Genomic DNA, 18,984 nt, shown 5'->3' on the forward strand with positions numbered 1-18,984 from the left:
ATGTGATATAATTTGATACAAAGTGAGAAATCAAATTTAATATGGGAAAATAGATAGAAACACAAGTACAAACCATGCAGATTGAACAACTTAAGCCTTGCAAAGTTAACATCCTTCCGATTTTAGAATGATATTGTCGGGACCAGAATATTATTGAATCCAAAATAATATGAATAAAGGTGGAAAAGATAGTATGTTGTTCTTTGAAGTTGTTACCATGTCCTTGATGAATTACTAAGTTCCATTTATATATTGAGGGATATGAAGCTTTTAAGGCATTATTTTATAAGAAACTATGTAAACCGTTGGCTCCTTTTTTGACTTAATTCCGTGATTTCTGCCATAATGATTAATTAATGGTGAGAATCAGGAATCCTTGTCGGATGAGTTGGCGAGGCTTTTCCTCGAGGATGTTAGAAGCTCGATCGGTCGTGCCCTCAGTAAACTCGAGGGCGAATCTGTTGATATTGTCGAACTTCGAACCTCGATATCAAGCTCGATTTCATTTGTAATTTTGATTTATTGCAAATGTGTCGAACCTGGTCTATTGTTCCAGATGCTCAACCGAGCATCGAGCTCGATTTTACCCGTATACAGATAGTCCCCTCATTTTGTGGAGAGTAAGTGATAAAAAATGATATTAACCCTCGGTCCTTACTTTGATAAATCATGACGATGACGATGGATACATGACATAGGTGATAAGAATAGCGGAAACATCCCGTCAGTCCGGTCTTCGAGGCATTAAATGTGTGTCAGTTGACGATCGGCCACCTCGGGAGATGAACCGCCGCTTGAGAAATCTATAAATACCCTTTAATCTATTTGTTAAAACTTTTACACTCAAATCCTTCTTGTTTCTAAGATAACTCCACCTTCTTCATCTCCTGGTTTCCCCATTGTTGACCTCAAAGCTTCCCTTTACCAACAAACTTTTTCCATCATTTTTTATAAAAATGGTTAAGACTTCAAATTCTGTTCCTCAAAAAGAAGTAACTTCTTCTTCAAAACCTTCTGAAAACATTCCTCATGCTGCTACTGAGGAACCCCTTTTGAGATCATACATCCCTACTAGGTACCCTAATGTGGCTGACTTCAAGGTTGAGAATACGCCCATGGTACCGAGTCAATGTGAACCGGTCTCGAGGTACATATGTACGATTACAGACAACATCCTCGATAAGGTTAAAGAGGATTGCAACTGGGTAGGCAAACACATAGTGGTTCCTACCCCTGAAGAATCAATTACCACCTACGTGGAGGGTTTCTTAAGTGTTTACACTTACCCTTTCACGTTGGGTCCTCTAGATCCGATTATCATAGCCTTTTGCAAAAGGTATGATGTGACTCTCGGACAGATACATCTTTCATTTTGGAGGATCATTATTCTGCTTCGATTCTTTGTGAGCAAGGTCGAGGGATGTCCATTCATCATCGACCATCTCATGCGCCTGTACAGCCCTCGACTTTACAAAGGAAGGTTAATTAAGCTTGCACGCCGAGCCACCAAGACCATGTTCTCGAGTATCGATGAGGATCGAGACCGAGGCTGGTTTGATAGATTTGTTTGAGTGAGGACCTCGAACTTAATCCCAGCTGCGTGCATGCCATTCCTTGAGAAATGGAACACAAAACGTAAGTTTAGCTTTGCCTTCGGTATTCCTTTTATTGCTTTTTATTTCGTTTGGTTTCTCATCGATAATATGTGATGCAGTTGTTGCCCTGATGCCAAACCCCGTTCCTGAACTTAGAGAGTGGGTCGAGGGAATTGCAACACAGAGACCTTAATCCGAGCGCTTATGGCGTGAGCTCTCGAAGGGTAGATGGGAGGCCCGTAATCATGGTAAGAGTTTTTCCTTAACAATATATATTATCTTATTTTTCATCATTAGCCTCTGATCCGTTATACTATCATTTTACAGGTTTAGGAAATGACGTCTAGATGAGGCCTCCATCAGCTGATGATGATATACACATTGATCCCCTTGCCTCAAAACAAGTCAAAGAAAAGCAGAAAAGGAAAGCCTTGAGTCCCTCAGACCCTAAAACGAAAAAATGGAGGAAGCAGTCGGCGCATAAACCTAAGAAAGATAGAGCCCGAGAACTCTCATCGAACTCGCTCAATCGATTGAGGGATAAGTCTGAGGAAGAAGCAGATTCTGAGTTGGTGGCCCGCGTGAGAAGTAACTCTAAAATGCCTCGAGCCATGGAGGTCGTAGAAGAAACAGTGGTTGAAGTCTCTGATAGGCTCGGGACCGATTTGGCCCGAACTAGTGAAGTCGAAAAAGAAAATGTGGTTGGTACATCCCGATCAGAAGATAATGCACCCAAAGAGGCACTTGGGATTATTGACCTTTCCGGGCCATCTTCGTTTACAAATTCTATGATAAACAAGGCTCAGGCGTTGAGAGGTAACCTTGGCGAAGGGGCCCAAGGATTAGCCGATTCTTTCCATAATTGTTTCGATGGCATGGATTCCGCTGCTTCGGAGGATGTTGCCAGTTTGGGCGACTTATCAGTAACGAGGAAGATATCATCCCCGAGAACTGGCGGATCCTCTCCGCGCCCGAAATTATTGAACTAGTTTCTTGATCCGAGTGTTGATCCTACTCGGAGGCAGGCAATTATATGTCCATCCCGGGGGACGCCCGGGTTCTTTCTACCATGGTGGGAATTGCTAGTTACCTTAGGTGTTTGGTGACCGAAGAGGATTAAATAAAAAAGAACGAGGTAGGCGCGCCCTGTCTTTTCAACGAAGCTCAACAGGCGCTGAATAGGGTAATTCTGCATATCCCTTTGTTATATGCTTAGATTCAATAGTGAATAATCCTAACATATTCCTTTGTGCTTGCAGTCCTCGGTTCTTCATCATGAGGCCTTTCTACGATTTCGGGAGGAGTTCAAGCGTCACGAGGCCGAGACTCGGGAGCTTACTGAGAATAAGGATACTTACAAGCTTCTTAGTGAAAAGCTTCAGGCCAAGTTAGAAGCGGCTCGGAAGGAGCAAGCCGATTTGCTTGAACATGTAATACAAATATTCGATCTTAGTGATGACGATTCAAATAATTTTTGTATCGACCCGACTTGTTATTTTAAGAATTAACTCCCCGTTCAACGACTTATGGTGCAGAGCAACTTTGTAATATGTATTATGACTTGCGTGTGAGGCCGAGTTTGGTTTTTGGAAGGTTCAGTATTTAATTGGAAGAACAATACTTATTGTTGAAGCTTAAATGAAAGGAGTTGACTGGAGTTTGCCTTTTGAGCAAACGACTCCGGAATGGGATTTTGATGATTCTAATAGCTTCGTGCAGTGATTTCGGACTTAGGCATATGTCCTAATTTGGATTTGGAAGTCCGTAGGGCAATTTGACGCATTTTGGCAAAAATTGGAAAATGGAAGATTTTTAAAAAGTTTGACCGGGAGTTTGACTTTTTGATATCGGGGTCGGATTTCAATTTCGAAAGTTGGAGTAGGTCTGTAATGTCAATTATGACTTGTGTGCAAAATTTGAGGTCAATCGGGCTTGATTTTATAGGGTTCGGCATCAGATATAGAAGTTTGAAGTTTTAAAGTTCATTAGGCTTGAATCGATGTGCAATTCATGTTTTAGCCATTGTTATATGTGATTTAAAGTATCGACTAAGTTCGTATTATATTTTGGGGCGTGTTGGTATATTTGGTTAAGGTCCTGAGGGTCTCGGGTGCGTTTCGGATGGGCTACGGACCATTTTCTCTTGTTTTGGATGGTTGTTCTGATATATGGTGTCCCCTTCTATGCGATCACGTAGGTGAAGGCGCGATCGCGAAGCTGTTTGGGGGACTGACCATTTTCCTTCTTTACATTCACATAGGCCAGTCCATGATCTCGAAAGTGTGCATTTTTCTTCTCTGCGTTCGCACCTCACTACCCGTGTTCGCATAGCTCAACGCGATCACATGCTATCTCGTGCGATCGCTTAGTATATTGTTGACTTGACATATTTTTCCTTCATCATGTTTTTATAGTAAGGTTCGCGAGAATTTTGCTACATCGTGTTCGGACTCCCTCCTTCCGCGTTCACATAGAGCCCTTTTGTGGGCAGTGTCATTTCTTCTACGCGATCGCATGCATAATTCCGCAATAGCATATTACATTTTGGGGAAGTAGCCATTTTATTCTTCGTGATCGCATTAGTTCTTCCGCGATCGTGATGTACAAACACTTGGGCAGAACATAAAAGTACTATATTTCGAGGGTTAGCCAATTTTATCATTTTTGGAGTTGTAGAACTCAGTTTTGAGCGATTCTTCATGGGCTTTTCAAGCAAATCATCTAGGTAAGTGTTCTATACCTGAAAGTGATTATATTTCATAAATCCATGGATATTCATCTTTTAATTCGAGTTTTGATGGAAGAAATTGAGATTTTTGCAAAATCTTTCAAAAATGAAAATTTTAGATTTGGAGGTCGATTCGTTATCCGAATTTGATAAAATTCATATGGTTGGACTCGTATCAAAATGGGTGTTCGTATTTCCTGAAAATTCTGTCAGGTTCCGAGATGCATGCCCCACGTTGACTTTGGTTGACTTTTAATATAAACTTTTAAGTTGACATTTTATTATTCGGAATTATTTCCGATGAATTTTAATGAAGTTATACAATCAATTTGGATAGATTTGAGCTGTCCGAAGGTTAATTCAAGCAAGAAGGATATTTTGAAATATCGGTCTAAATTCAAAAGGGTAAGTATCTTACCTAACCTTGAGTGGGAGAAATTCCCCTTAGCATTTAGTCTTATGTGAAAATTGTGTGATTGAAAACCATGTACGCGAGGTGACGAGTACGTACTTGGTTTATATGTGCAAATTATATCGGTTTTAATTCGTAGACACCCTTATGTATTAAATTGAAAAATTGTTGGAATATAGTAAATCCTTTATTTGTCATGCCTCGTTCCTTGTTTGTCGAGTTTGTATTTTATATGATAATTTTGGGTGATTGCCACTTGAATTTTTATGTGAATTCCATGTGTTTGCTAATTTGATATTTATTGCAATTAATTTCATTATGGATTTTTCATCTGCAAATAATTAATTAAATAAGCTTAAAAAGAGGCGTTAATATATTTATCAAAACTTTGGATTAAAAAAGGTGTTGTCCTATGTTGAGTTACTTTTTCATCTCTGTTGTTGTTTTGAGGTTTTATACACGTTATGTGGAGCCTTCGGCTATTTGCTTTGAAATTAGTTGATTTTTGTTGTATATTTGGAGTTGGTTGTGGCCGATGGGCAAATTGTGATATGAATTATTGTATTGTGTTGTCGTTTAAACACTATCCCTGGTGTTATTTATGCTTCCTACCTTGCTTGTTAATGATATACATGTGCTTGGTAAGGAAGAGTGTAAAGCACGAAGGGCAATGTCGTGCCATTTCATATACATTATCATGTGCGGGAGAGTGTAAAGCATGAAGGGTGATGCCGTGCCATTTTAATTATATTATCACGTGAGGATGAGAGTAAAATCACGAAGGGTGATGCCATGCCATTATTTTTATATTATCATATGTTCATGGCACGAAGGGTGTTTCCGTGCAGGCAAGGACAAGAAACATACATTATATTGTGATATATTTTCTTGTGTATATATTCATACCTTTATATTGAGATGTTATTGTGAACCTATGTTTTCTATGTGCCTTGTAATCGTTGTTGCTTCATTTGTGCCTCTCACTTTTGTCACGACCTAAATTCTCCCTCCTTGAATCGTCGTGACGGCACCTAGTCTCTACGACTAGGTAAGCCTAACACTTTCGGAAAAGAAATGAAAAACATGAAAATTTACAACTAACAGTAATAGATATTTTAATAAGCAATTGAGATGTCGCTCGGCATATACAATAATCAACTCTCGAAATATACATAACACTTCCAAGACTCGAAACACCGTAAGGCACAAGCTTCTACGAAGTTCTGACTGTTCTATACATCAGTGTCTATAGAAATAAGAGAAGAATCAACATAAGGGGATAGAGGGGGACTCCGAGGATCTGTGGGCGTGGTCAGATGTACCTTGAAGTTCTCCTAACACAGCAACGAATGCAACTAAGGACGAGGCTGGTAAAAGGAACCTGGATCTGCACACAAAAAATATGTACAGGAAAGGGAGTGAGTACACCACAGTGGTACCCAGTAAGTGTCAAGCCTAACCTCGGCCTAGTAGTGACGAGGTCAGGTCAAGGACCTACTAGTATATAATAAAGAAGCAGAAGAGTATAACAATATAAAAAGAGACTGGAATTTAAACAAAGAGAACATAGCAAAGTAGCAATGGAGAACACAAGGATAAACAGAAGGGGATCTCCCGAGATACCGTCTCGTAGTCCCAAAATAAAAGTGCAAGGAGATCTCCCGAGGTACCGCCTCGTAGTATCAAAAGTAAATATACAAGGAGACATCCCGAGGAACCGCCTCGTAGTCTCAAAAGTAAATGTGCAGGGAGATCTCCCGAGGAACCGCCTCGTAGTCTCAAAAGTAAAAATGCATGGGGATCTCCCGGGATACCGTCCCGTAGTCCCAAAGTAAATACGCAGCTCAAACAAATGAATATAACAGTTACAATAAGAAACCTATAATTAGACTAAGTACAAGTCAAGAAAGAAGCATGATTTACTAAACATGTTGCAAAGAGTTCAAATAGCCAATTATGCCATGTAGACATGCTATTCTAGACTAACAAGATAACTACACATGCTAGTATACTCAGATAAGATGAAAACAGGCTATTACTCGGTAAAAATCAGGTTTTTCCATAAATAGCATGTGTACGCACTCGTCACCTCGCGTACACGGCGCTCACATATCATAACAACACCAAATCCTAAGGGGATTTCCCCCACACAAGGTTAGCAATCCACTTGCCTCGAACTAAGCTCAATCAATCGGTAACAATGCCTTTTCCACGAATATCCGGCTCTTAATGGCCCAAATCTAGCCAAAATCAATTACATAACATAAATACAACTATAAGAAATTAATCTAATTTATGAAATCAAAGCTAATGCAAGAAATTAGAAAATTGCCCCAAAAAGTCTCCTCGGGCCCACGTCTCGGAATTGGGTAAACTCACAAAATATGAACACCCATTCACTCACGAGTTCAGTCGTACCAAAATTATCCAAATCCGATATCAAACTCTCAATCAAAATTCAAAATCTTAGTCAAAGAACTTCTTTCCATTTTCCCCAAATTTCTTAATTAGAAGATGAAATCAACCATATATTAGTGGAATATAACCATAAAGGAGTTAAAAATCGTTATCCACAAGCTTCCTCTGAAAATACCTCGAAATGTCGCCTTAATTCGAGCTCTCTAGGTCCAAAGATGGAGAATGAAATCAAACCCTCGCACTTAGCACTTTTTCTGCCAGTGATCTCGCTTCTGCGAGCCTTCCACCGCATCTGTGGTCCCGCACCTGCAGAATTTCCATCGCAGGTGCGGATTTCACTCAAAACTCATCGCTCGCTTCTGCGGTCAAAAGGTCGCACCTGCGTATGCGCACCTGCGGACCTATGTCCGCTTCTGCGGTCCCCCACCGCTCCTGCGATCTCTCCAGCGCATCTGCGGGCATCGCAGATGCGGAACTTACCTCGCACCTGCGACCCCTGACCATTCCTTCAAAAACTGCTTATGCGCTTAATCATACGCACGTGCGGCCCTGCACCTGTGGTCTCCCCACCGCAGGTGCGAAAACACCAGATGCCTGAAGGCTTCAGCAATTTCCTAAGTCCAATATTTCTTCCGTTAAACATCTGAAACACACCTGAGGCCCCGAGACCCTAAACCAAACATACCAACCCATCCTAAAACACCATACGAACTTAGTCAAGCCCTCAAACCACATCAAACAACGCTAAAATCACAAATCATCCTCCGATTAATACTTAAAGAACTTGAAACTTCCAAATTCGACAACTGATGCTGAAACCAATCAAACCACGTCCGATTGACCCCGAATTTTGCACACATGTCATATTCAACCCTACGTATCTACTCCAACTTTCGAAAGTGGAATCCAACCCCGATATCAAAAAGTCCACTATCGGTCAAAATCTCCAAAACTTCGACTTTCGCCATTCCAAGCCTAAATGAGCTACGGACCTCCAAAACACTATCCAGACACGTCCCTAAGTCCAAAATCACCTAAAAGAGCTAACAGAATTGACGGAACTCCATTCTGGAGTTGTCTTCACACAGTTCCGACTACGGTCCAAATCATAAGCCTTAAACCTCCACTTAGGGACTAAGTGTTCCAAAACACTCTAAAAACCAAAACGAAACCTCACGATAAGACATATAAGCAGAAAATGACACGGGGAAAGCAGTAAACTGGGGATCGGGGCTATTACTCTCAAAACTACCGGCCGGGTCGTTACATCCTTCCCCTCTTAAAACAATCGTTCATCCTCAAACGAGCAAAAAGACATACCTGAAGTGGTGAAAAGATGAGGGTAACAGATATGCATATCATGCTCGGTCTCCCAAGTCGCCTCCTCGACAGACTGAACCTTCACGGAAGCAATGTTCTTTGACCTCAACTTTCGAACCTGCCTGCCCAAAATAGCCACTGGCTTCTCAATATAAGATAGATCCTTGTCCAACTGGATTGAGCTGAAATCCAATACATGAGCCGGATCGCCGTGATACTTCCGGAGCATAGAAACATGAAATACTGGATGGACCCCTACAAGAATGGAAGGCAAGGCAAGCTCATAAGAAACCTCCCTAACGCGTCGCAACACCTTAAATGGGCCGATGAACCTTGGGCTCAGCTTGCCCTTCTTCCCAAACCTCATAACGCCATTCATAGCGAAACCCGGAGCAAGACCTGCTCTCCAACCATGAATGCAACATCGCGAACCTTCCGGTTCGTATAACGCTTTTGTCTGGACTAGGCTATGCGAAGTCGATCCTGAATCACCTTCACGTTATCCAGGGCATCCTGAACCAAGTCTGTACCCAATAATCTAACCTCTCCCGACTCGAAACAAACCACTGGAGACCGACACTGCCTACCATACAGAGCCTCATACGGTGCCATTTGAATGCTCGACTGATAACTGTTGTTGTAGGTAAACTCCGCAAGTGGCAAGAACTGATCCCAGGCACCCCCAAAATCTATCACACAAGCACGGAGCATATCCTCCAGTATCTGAATAGTGCGCTCGGACTGTCCGTCTGTCTGAGGGTGAAATGCTATGCTCAACTCAACCTGAGTACCCAACTCCTGATGTACAGCCCTCCAGAACCGTGATATAAATTGCGTACCCCGGTCAGAGATGATAGATACCGGTACGCCATGAAGCTTGACAATCTCGCGGATGTAAATTTGAGCCAGCTCGGAAGAATAAGTAGTCATCACATGAATGAAATGAGCTGACTTGGTTAGCCTATCCACAATCACCCAAATTGCATCAAACCTCCGCTGAGTCTATGGGAGTGCAATAACGAAATCTATAGTGATCCGCTCCCATTTCCACTCCGGGATCTCTAACTTCTAAAGCAACCCACCCGGCCGCTGAAGCTTATACTTTACCTGCTGGAAATTTAGGCACCTAGGCACATACTCCACTATGTCCTTCTTCATCCTCCTCCACCAGTAATGCCACCTCAAGTCCTGATACATAGTCTTGGCACCCAGGTGAATAGAGTACCGTGAGCTATGAGCCTCCTGAAGAATCAACTCATGCAAACCACCTACATTAGGCACACATAGCCTGTCATGGATCCTCAATACGCTGTCACCCCCAATAGTTACCTCCTTAGCATCACTATGCTGAACCGTGTCCTTAAGGACAAGCAGGTGGGGGTCATCATACTTACGCTCCCTGATGCGATCATAAAGAGAAGACCGAGAGACCACACAAGCCAACACTTGACTCAGCTCAGAAATATCCAATCTCACAAACTGGCTGGCTAAGGCCTGAACATCCAATGCTAAGGGTCTCTCTGCTGCTGGAAGATATGCTAAACTCCCCAAAATCTCTGCCTGGCAACTCAAAGCGTCGACCTCTACATTGACCTTCCCCGGGTGGTACAAAATGGTGATATCATAGTCCTTAAGTAGTTCCAACCACCTCCGCTGACGCAAGTTAAGATCCTTTTGCTTGAACAGATGCTGCAAACTTCGATGATCGGTGTAAATCTCACAAGGAACACCATACCAGTAGTGTCGCCAAATCTTCAAGGCATGAACAATAGCTGCTAACTCAAGGTCGTGGACATGATAGTTCTTTTCGTGCACCTTCAATAGCTGCTACCGTACTGCATCAACACCGCTCCGAGACCAATCCGCGACGCATCACAATATACAGTATAAGACTTCAAACCTGTAGGCAATACCAATATTGGGGCTGTAGTTAAAGATGTCTTGAGCTTCTGGAATCTCTTCTAACACTCCTCTGTCCACCTGAACAGAGCACCCTTCTAGGTTAGCCTGGTCATAAGTGATGCAATAGATGAGAAACCCTTTTCAAACTAACGGCAATACCCCGCCAAACCAAGAAAACTCCGGATCTCTGTAGCTGAGGACGGTCTGGGCCAACGCTGCACTGCTTTTATTTTCTTCGGATCCACCTGGATCCCATCACTCGATACTACATGACCCAATAATGCAACTGAGTCTAGCCAAAACTCACACTTTGAAAATTTTGCATATAACTTCTTTTCTCTCAAGGTTTGAAGCACAGTCCCCAGGTGCTGCTCATGATCCTCCCGAGTCCGGGAGTACACTAGAATGTCGTCAATAAATACAATGATGAAGGAGTCAAGATAAGGCCAGAACACACTGTGCATCAAGTGCATAAAAGCTGTTGGGGAATTGGTCAGCCCAAAAGACATCACAAGGAACTCGTAGTGACCATACCGAGTTCTGAAGGCACTCTTCGGGATATCTGGCTCCCGAATCATTAACTGATGATAGCCTGAACGTAAGTCAATCTTGGAGAACACTCTAGCACCCTGTAACTGATCAAACAAGTCATCAATACGAGGCAATTGATACATGTTCTTTACTGTAACTTTGTTTAACTAGCGATAATCAATACACATCCGTATAGAACCACCCTTCTTATTCACAAATAAGACAGGAGCACCCCAAGGTGACACACTGGGCCGAATGAAGCCCTTATCAAGCAACTCCTGTAACTGCTCCTTCAACTCCTTCAATTCAGGAGAAGCCATACGGTATGAAGGAATAGAGATGGGTTGAGTCCCCGGCAATAAATCAATGCCAAAATCAATATCTTTGTCGGGCGGCATGCCCGGAAGATCAGCTGGAAACACATCTGGAAAGTCCCTCACTACTGGGACTGACTCAACTGTAGGGGTATCAATACTGACATCTCTCACATAAGCTAGATACGCGTCACACCCCTTCTCAACCATTCGTTGAGCTTTAAGAAATCAAATAACTCAGCTGGGAGTATACTCTAAGGTACCTCTCCAATCTAATCGCGGTAAACCTGGCATAGCCAACGTCACAGTTTTAGTGTGACAATCAAGAATAGCATAATGGGGCGACAACCAGTCCATGCCCAAAATAACATCAAGGTCTACCATACTAAGCAATAATAAATCGGCTCTGGTCTCAAAACCACTAAGAGCAATCAAACACGACCGATACACGCGGTCCACAACAAGAGAATCTCCCACAGGAGTAGACACATAAACAGGGGAACTCAAAGAATCCCGAGATACGCCCAAATATGGGTAAAATAAAAGGACACATATGAATACGTAGAGCCTGGGTCAAATAATACCGACGCGTCTCTATGACAGATTGGAATAATACCTGTAATGATAGAGTCGGAAGCTACTGCCTCTATTCGAGTCGAAAGAGCATAATACTTGGCCTGGCCTCCCCCTCTAAGGCGACCTCGACCTCCACCTCGAATCGGCTGAGCAGGTGGGGCGGTAGCTGGTGCTGGAATCATGGCCTGAGGACCCGGTGGACAGACAACGTAGTGGATGAGAAGTCTGTGGAAGTGCACCCCTTTTAAGTCTGGGGCAATCCTTCACTATATGGCAGGTATCGCCACACTCAAAACAACCCCTCGGAAGGCGTGGTTGCTACCACTAACTCGGGCTAGGTCTGTTGGGCAGGCCGCTAAAAGCACCCGGAGCAGGAGGCACACTAGATACTGGCGGTGCATAGTAAGGCTCCTGGGGCCTAGCAGGAGCTGGAACACCACTGGCGGCTGGAAGAGTTGAATGAACGGGGCGACTCACATAACCCCTACCATGGCAAACTGCAGGTGGGCACGAGTACCGATGTAAGTGTCAGACTCTCGAGACCTCTTTCTCCCGCTCCTCTCTATCCCGGGCACGCATGCCCTCCAATCTCCTAGCAATACTCACAACCTGCTGGTAAGGAATATCAATCTCCAGCTCCCTGACCATACTAATCCTGATACTGGGGTGGAGTCCCTCAATAAATCGTCGAACCCTCTCTTGAACTGTGGCAACCAAGGCCGGTGCATGTCGGGCCAAATCACTGAAGCGGACTGCATATTACAACACAATCATAGCACCCTGGCGCAGCTGCTCAAACTTCGTGTGCCATGAGTCCCTAAGGCTCTGAGGGACATACTCTCTCAAAAACATGTCCGAGAACTTAGTCATGTAAGTGAATCTACCTCATCCGAACTACTCAACTCATAAGCACGCCACCACTGATAGGCTGCTCCTCTAAGCTAAAAGGTGGTAAAAGAAACCCCAGTCATCTCCGCTACGCCCATAGTACTGAGAATACGATGACACTCCTCCAAAAAACCCTGAGCATCATTAGTAGCCAATCCGCTAAAGGTAGGTGGGTGGTACTTCTTATACCTCTCAAGTCTAAGTTGCTCCGCCTCAGAAGCGGATGTCCTAGTCTCATGTTGAATCGGAGCTACCAGCGGTATAGGAATGAACTCTGGGGCTTGATCAACCTGGATGCTCTGCTCAGGAGTGTGGGCTACGGGAGTCTGTGCCCCTCCTCCGTCCTGAGATGCGGTGGGAGCTAATGGAATCAATCTAGCCTCAGCTAAGGTACTGAACATGCTCATGAACTAGGCTAGAGTCTCTTGGAGGGTTGGTGCAGTAACAGGAACCTCTGGTGCCTTCCCTCCAGCTGGATCTGTTGGGGGCTCTTCTATCGCAGCTCGTGCGGGTGCTCTAGCTGCACCACGTGGTCATCCTCTACCCCGGCCCCAGCCTATGGCGGCTCTAGCAGGGGGCACGAGTGCCTGGTCATCAGATCCTCCCGTACGGGTCCTCACCATATGTGAGAAATAATAGAATAGAGAATTTAAGAATTTGATCATAATAACTCGCACGACAAGGAATCAAAAGAAGTATGATTGTTCCTAACAGTTCTATAGCCTCCCAAAGATAAGTACAGATGTCTCTGTACCGATCTACGAGACTCTAATAAACCAGCTTGTGACTCACGACACGTGTGAACCTAGAGCTCTGATACCAACTTGTCACGACCCAAATTCTCCCTCCGTGAATCGTCGTGACGGCACCTAGTCTCTACGACTAGGTAAGCCTAACACTTGCGAAAAAGAAATGAAAAACATGAAAATTTACAACTAGCAGTAATAGATATTTTAATAAGCAATTGAGATGCTGCTCGGCATATACAATAATCAACTCTCGAAATATACATAACACCCCCAAGACGCGGAACATCGTAAGTCACAAGCTTCTATGAAATTCTAACTGTTCTATGCATTAGTGTCTATAGAAATAAGAGAAGAATCAACAAAGGGGTATAGAGGGGGACTTCGAGGATCTGTGGGCGCGGGCAGATGTACCTTGAAGTTCTCTGAAAACTACAGCGACTGCAACTAAGGACGAGGCTGGTAAAGGAAACCCGGATCTGCACACGAAAAATATGTGCAGGAAAGGGCGTGAGTACACCACATCGGTATCTAGTAAGTGTCAAGCCTAACCTCGGCTGAGTAGTGACGAGGTCAGGTCAAGGCCCTACTAGTATATAATAAATAAGCAGGAGAGTATAACAATATAATAAGAGACTGGAATTTAAACAAAGAGAACATAGTAAAGTAGCAACGCAGAACATAAGGATAAACAGCAAGGGATCTCTCGAGATACCGTCTCGTAGTCCCAAAATAAAAGTGCAAGGAGATCTCCAGAGCTACCGCCTCGTAGTATCAAAAGTAAATATGCAAGGAGACATCCCGAGGAACCGCCTCGTAGTCTCAAAAGTAAATGTGCAGGGAGATCTCCCAAGGAACCGTCTCGTAGTCTCAAAAGTAAATATGCATGGGGATCTCCCGGGATACCGTCCCGTAGTCCCAAAGTAAATACGCAGCTCAAACAACTAAATATAACAGTTACAATAAGAAACCTATAATTAGACTAAGTACAAGTCAAGAAAGAAGCATGATTTACTAAACATGCTGCAAAGAGTTCAAATAGCCAATTATGCCATGTAGACATGCTATTCTAGACTAACAAGATAACTACACATGCTAGTATACTCAGATAAGATGAAAACATGCTATTACTCGGTAAAAATCAGGTTTTTCCATAAATAGCTTGTGTACGCACTCGTCACCTCGCGTACACGGCGCTCACATATCATAACAACACCAAATCCTAAGGGTATTTCCCCCATACAAGGTTAGGCAAGTCACTTACCTCGAACCAGGCTCAATCAATCGATAACAATGCCTTTTCCACGAATATTCGACTCCGAATAGCCCAAATCTAGCCAAAATTTAATTATATACCATAAATACAACTATAAGAAATTAATCTAATTAATGAAATCAAAGCTAAAGTGAGAAATTAGAAAATTTCCCCAAAATGTCTCCACGGGCCCACGTCTTGGAATCGGGTAAAAGTCACAAAATATGAATATCTATTCACTCACGAGTTCACACGTACCAAAATTATCCAAATCCGATGTCAAAATCTCAATCAAAACCCAAAATCTTAGTTGAAGAACTTCTTCCCATTTTCCCCAAATTTCTTAATTAGATGATGAAATCAACCATAGATTAGTGGAATATAACCATAAAGGAGTTAAGAATCGTTACCCACAAGCTTCCTCTGAAAATCCCTTGAAATTTCGCCTTAAGTCGAGCTCTCTAGGTCCAAAGATGGAGAATGAAATCAAACCCTCGCACTTAGCCCTTTTTATGCAAATGATCTCGCTTCTGCGAGCCTTCCACCACATCTGCGGTCCCGCACCTGCAGAATTTCAATCATATGTGCGGATTTCACTCAAAACTCATCGCCCGTTGTTGTGGTCAAAAGGTTGCACCTGTGTGTGCGCACCTGCGCACCTATATCCACTTCTGCGGTCCCCCAACACTCATGCGATCTCTCCAGCGCATCTGCGGGCATCGCAGATGCAGAACTCACCTCGTACCTGCGACCCCTGACCATTCCTTCAAAAACTGCTTATGCGCTTAATCATACGCACGTGCGGCCCCGCACCTGCAGTCTCCCCACCGCAGGTGCGAAAACACCAGATGCCTGAAACACACCCGAGGCCCCCGGGACCACAACCAAACATACCAACCCATCCTTAAACACCATATAAACTTTGTCGATCCCTCAAACCACATCAAACAATGCTAAAATCACAAATCATCATCTGATTCAAACTTAAAGAACTTGAAACTTCCAAAATTTGACAACCGATGCCGAAACCAAACAAACCACGTCTAATTGACCTCTAATGTTGCACACAGGTCATATCCAACCCTACGGACCTACTCCAACTTCCGGAATTAGAATCTGACCCCGATATCAAAAAGTCCACTACCGGTCAAAATCTCTAAAACTTTGACTTTCGCCATTTCAAGCCTAAATGAGCTACGGACCTCCAAAACACTATCCGGACACGCCCCTAAGTCCCAGATCACCTAACAGAGCTAACGGCACCAACAAAACTCTATTCCGCAGTTGTCTTCACACAGTTCCGACTACTGTCCAAATCCTAAGGCTTAAACCTCCATTTAGGAACTAAGTGTCCCAAAATAGTCCAAAAGCCAAAACAAAACCTCCCGGCAAGACACATAAGCAGAAAAAGATACGGGGAAAGTAGTAAACAGGGGATCAGGGCTATTACTCTCAAAATGACCGGCCGAGTCGTTACAACTTTATTTCTTTTATTGTTATTTGTATTTTTCCCACCTAGTTGGTACTGTTATATGTATGCACAATGAGAAAGAGATAAATATACGAAGGGTGTTGCCCTGCCAATTGATTTGATCTATATATATATATATATATATATATATAGTGTGAGAATGAGACAAGTGCACAAAGGTAGTGTCGTGCCATTTGATGTGATATTTTGAATATATTTCTCACACCAGGAAAGTTAAATGAGGTGTTACATGGTGACTTTTACTTGAAAGAATTATATTCGAAAGATATTTATTGAAAGAATTATATACAAAAGATATTTATTTAAAAGAATTATATTCGAAAGATATTTATTTGAAAGAATTATATTCGAAATATATTTATTTAAAAGAACTATATTCGAAAGATATTTATTTGAAAGAATTATAATTGAAAGATATTTATTTGAAGGAAGTATATTCGAAATATATTTATTGGAAAGGATTATATTCTAGAGACTTGTATTGAAAACCTTACAGATAAAAGATGTATATTTTGAAGGATTTGATTATTGGTTGTGCTTGTGTTCATTATCTGTTTGAGCAATATTTATGGAGTTCTTGCTGCCTTGTTGTTTACATCACTAGTTGATTATTGTTGCTATCACTGCTATTTGTTTTCTATTATTTTTGTATACTGTATTGTACAAGTTATTAGACTAGTGAGTGTCTCGACTGTACCTCGTCACTACTCCACCGAGGTTAGTCTTGATACTTACTGGTACCGACCGTGGTATACTCATACTACACTTATGCACATTTTTGTGCAGAGCCAGGTATTGGAGATATCGGATTCGGACAGAGATTAGAGTATGATCGCAAGGATTCAAGGTAAGACTACTTGGTCGTCGCTGTCCCTTGGAGTCTTTCCATTTTATTGTACTGTTAATTTCTTATTCGAACAATATTATATATTCGACACTCGAGATAATTCCATGTAGTCATTTAGTGTTCGTGACTCAGTATTACCAGTCTTGGGAGGTTGTTTGAATATTTTCGTTGTTAGTTTTGAGACTTGTGTTATAATTACATGTTTAAAAAAATGGCTTGAATTGTTATTATAATCGGCTTACCTAGTCTTAGAGACTAAGTGTCATCATGACACCTGTCGTGGGATTTTTGGTCATGACACTTTTGCTAATAACCCGAAACTACAGTCTCAAAAGAGACTTGACCAGGTCGGGAAGCTTCAGGTAGAGGTAGACGCGGTGAAGGCCGATGCCGAAGAATGGAAGAAAAATATGAACCGCCTAGCCTCGGAAAAAGAAACTACCCGGGCACAATTGGCTTCTACTGAGGTTCAGCTTCAGGCTGCAAAGGAGAAGAACTCAGCGCAGGCCAAAACGATCAAGGAACTCCAATCTCAGCTGAGTTTAGTTGTTTCTGGCCAAGAGAATTTGGCCAAGGAACTCGAGGCTGCAAAGTTAGAAATCATTACGGCCCGGAACGAAGCTGACAAAGGGGTGGCTTAGCTCAAAGTTGATGCCGAGGCTATCAAGGAGCAGGCAAAAAATATGGTGAAACATGTGTGGTGGGAATCGCGAAGGAAGACCGTCGAGGGAGTCCATAACCAGAAATTTGACATATTGAACGAAATTGAGAACGCCAAGACATGCGAAGCTAATGCTCGAAGGCTAGCTTTTTCCGAAGAGGATTCTGGTGCGTCTGAAGAATTGGGCGAGTCTGATAGCGAGGAAGACTCTGAAGGTGATGACACAGCCCCCGGTGAAGATTAGGCCGTTCAAAAACATTTTTTGTACTGTCTCTTTTGTTGAGGCAACCTGGCCTTTGTATATAACATATAGCGGGGCTATTCAGCCCTTGTAAAATATTTTGATATATATAAGGCTTTCCCTTTCATAGCTTTCAGATTGTTTCTTTGCTTTATTTGTATTTGCAAAGGTCGAGATGCCTTAGCATGAAATAATAAGGTTGTGTCCAAAGGTTTGAGCAAACATTACCTTTACTACCTTTCTGGGTTAAGGCATTGTAGGGGTTCGGTGTTACCAAAAATTTCCCCCGAAATATCTTAGGTTTGTTGCCTTACCGTGGACAACTTTTAGAACCGGTTATAAGAGGCCTTGTATTTGTTACGAGCCTGGGACGTTTCCGAGTCATATTAATATGGTCGTAGCCTTTTTAGTTTGGGCGATACCTAATAGGGCTTTTTCCCTTTGTAATCTGATAGTTTGGAATGTCTGAGATTGTTTTTTGATCGGCAGTCCTCAAGTGAATATTCGAACTCGGATTTAAGATTACCTTTAGGCTCGATGCCTAGTCCCTGAGCGAATGTTCGAACTCGGATTAAGATTGCCCTTAGTCTTGACATCGATCGACAGTCCCCGAGTGAATGTTCGAACTTGAATTTAAGATTACCTTTAGGCTCGATGCCTAGTCCCCGAGTGAATGTTCGAACTCGGATTAAGATTTCCCTTAGGATCGACATCGATCGACAATCCCCGAGTGAATGTTCAAACTCGAATTTAAGATTACCTTTAGGCTCGATGCCTACTCCTCGAGTGAATGTTCAAACTCGTATTAAGATTGCCCTTAGGCTCGACATCAATCGACAGTCCCCGAGTGAATGTTCGAACTCGAATTTAGATTGCCCTTAGGCTTTACATTTTTAAGTGTAGGGAATTTCTGCAATAAACATTTTTTGAGGACGATATGTTTATATGCAAAGAAGGTTCTTTTATTCTTGCGCATAATAGTCACACATGTACACATGTTCAGTGTCAGGATTCGATTGACTTGAGCGGGTATGGTTCATTTGACCGTTTGGCCCTTA

At 42.7% G+C, this 18,984-nt stretch overlaps 1 protein-coding gene across 1 annotated transcript; it reads left to right on the forward strand.

The window, feature by feature from the left end:
* The first annotated feature begins 1,942 nt into the window (after window positions 1-1,942).
* Window positions 1,943-17,665, forward strand: LOC138891742 (uncharacterized). The gene is made up of 3 exons (XM_070175494.1): window positions 1,943-2,518; window positions 2,855-3,025; window positions 17,351-17,665. The coding sequence occupies exons 1-3, from the start codon at window positions 1,943-1,945 to the stop codon at window positions 17,663-17,665; spliced, it is 1,062 nt and encodes a 353-aa protein (XP_070031595.1).
* Window positions 17,666-18,984: the final 1,319 nt, after the last annotated feature.

Source organism: Nicotiana tomentosiformis, chromosome 5 (assembly GCF_000390325.3).
Source record: "Nicotiana tomentosiformis chromosome 5, ASM39032v3, whole genome shotgun sequence".
In the NCBI taxonomy this organism is placed as follows: domain Eukaryota; kingdom Viridiplantae; phylum Streptophyta; class Magnoliopsida; order Solanales; family Solanaceae; genus Nicotiana; species Nicotiana tomentosiformis.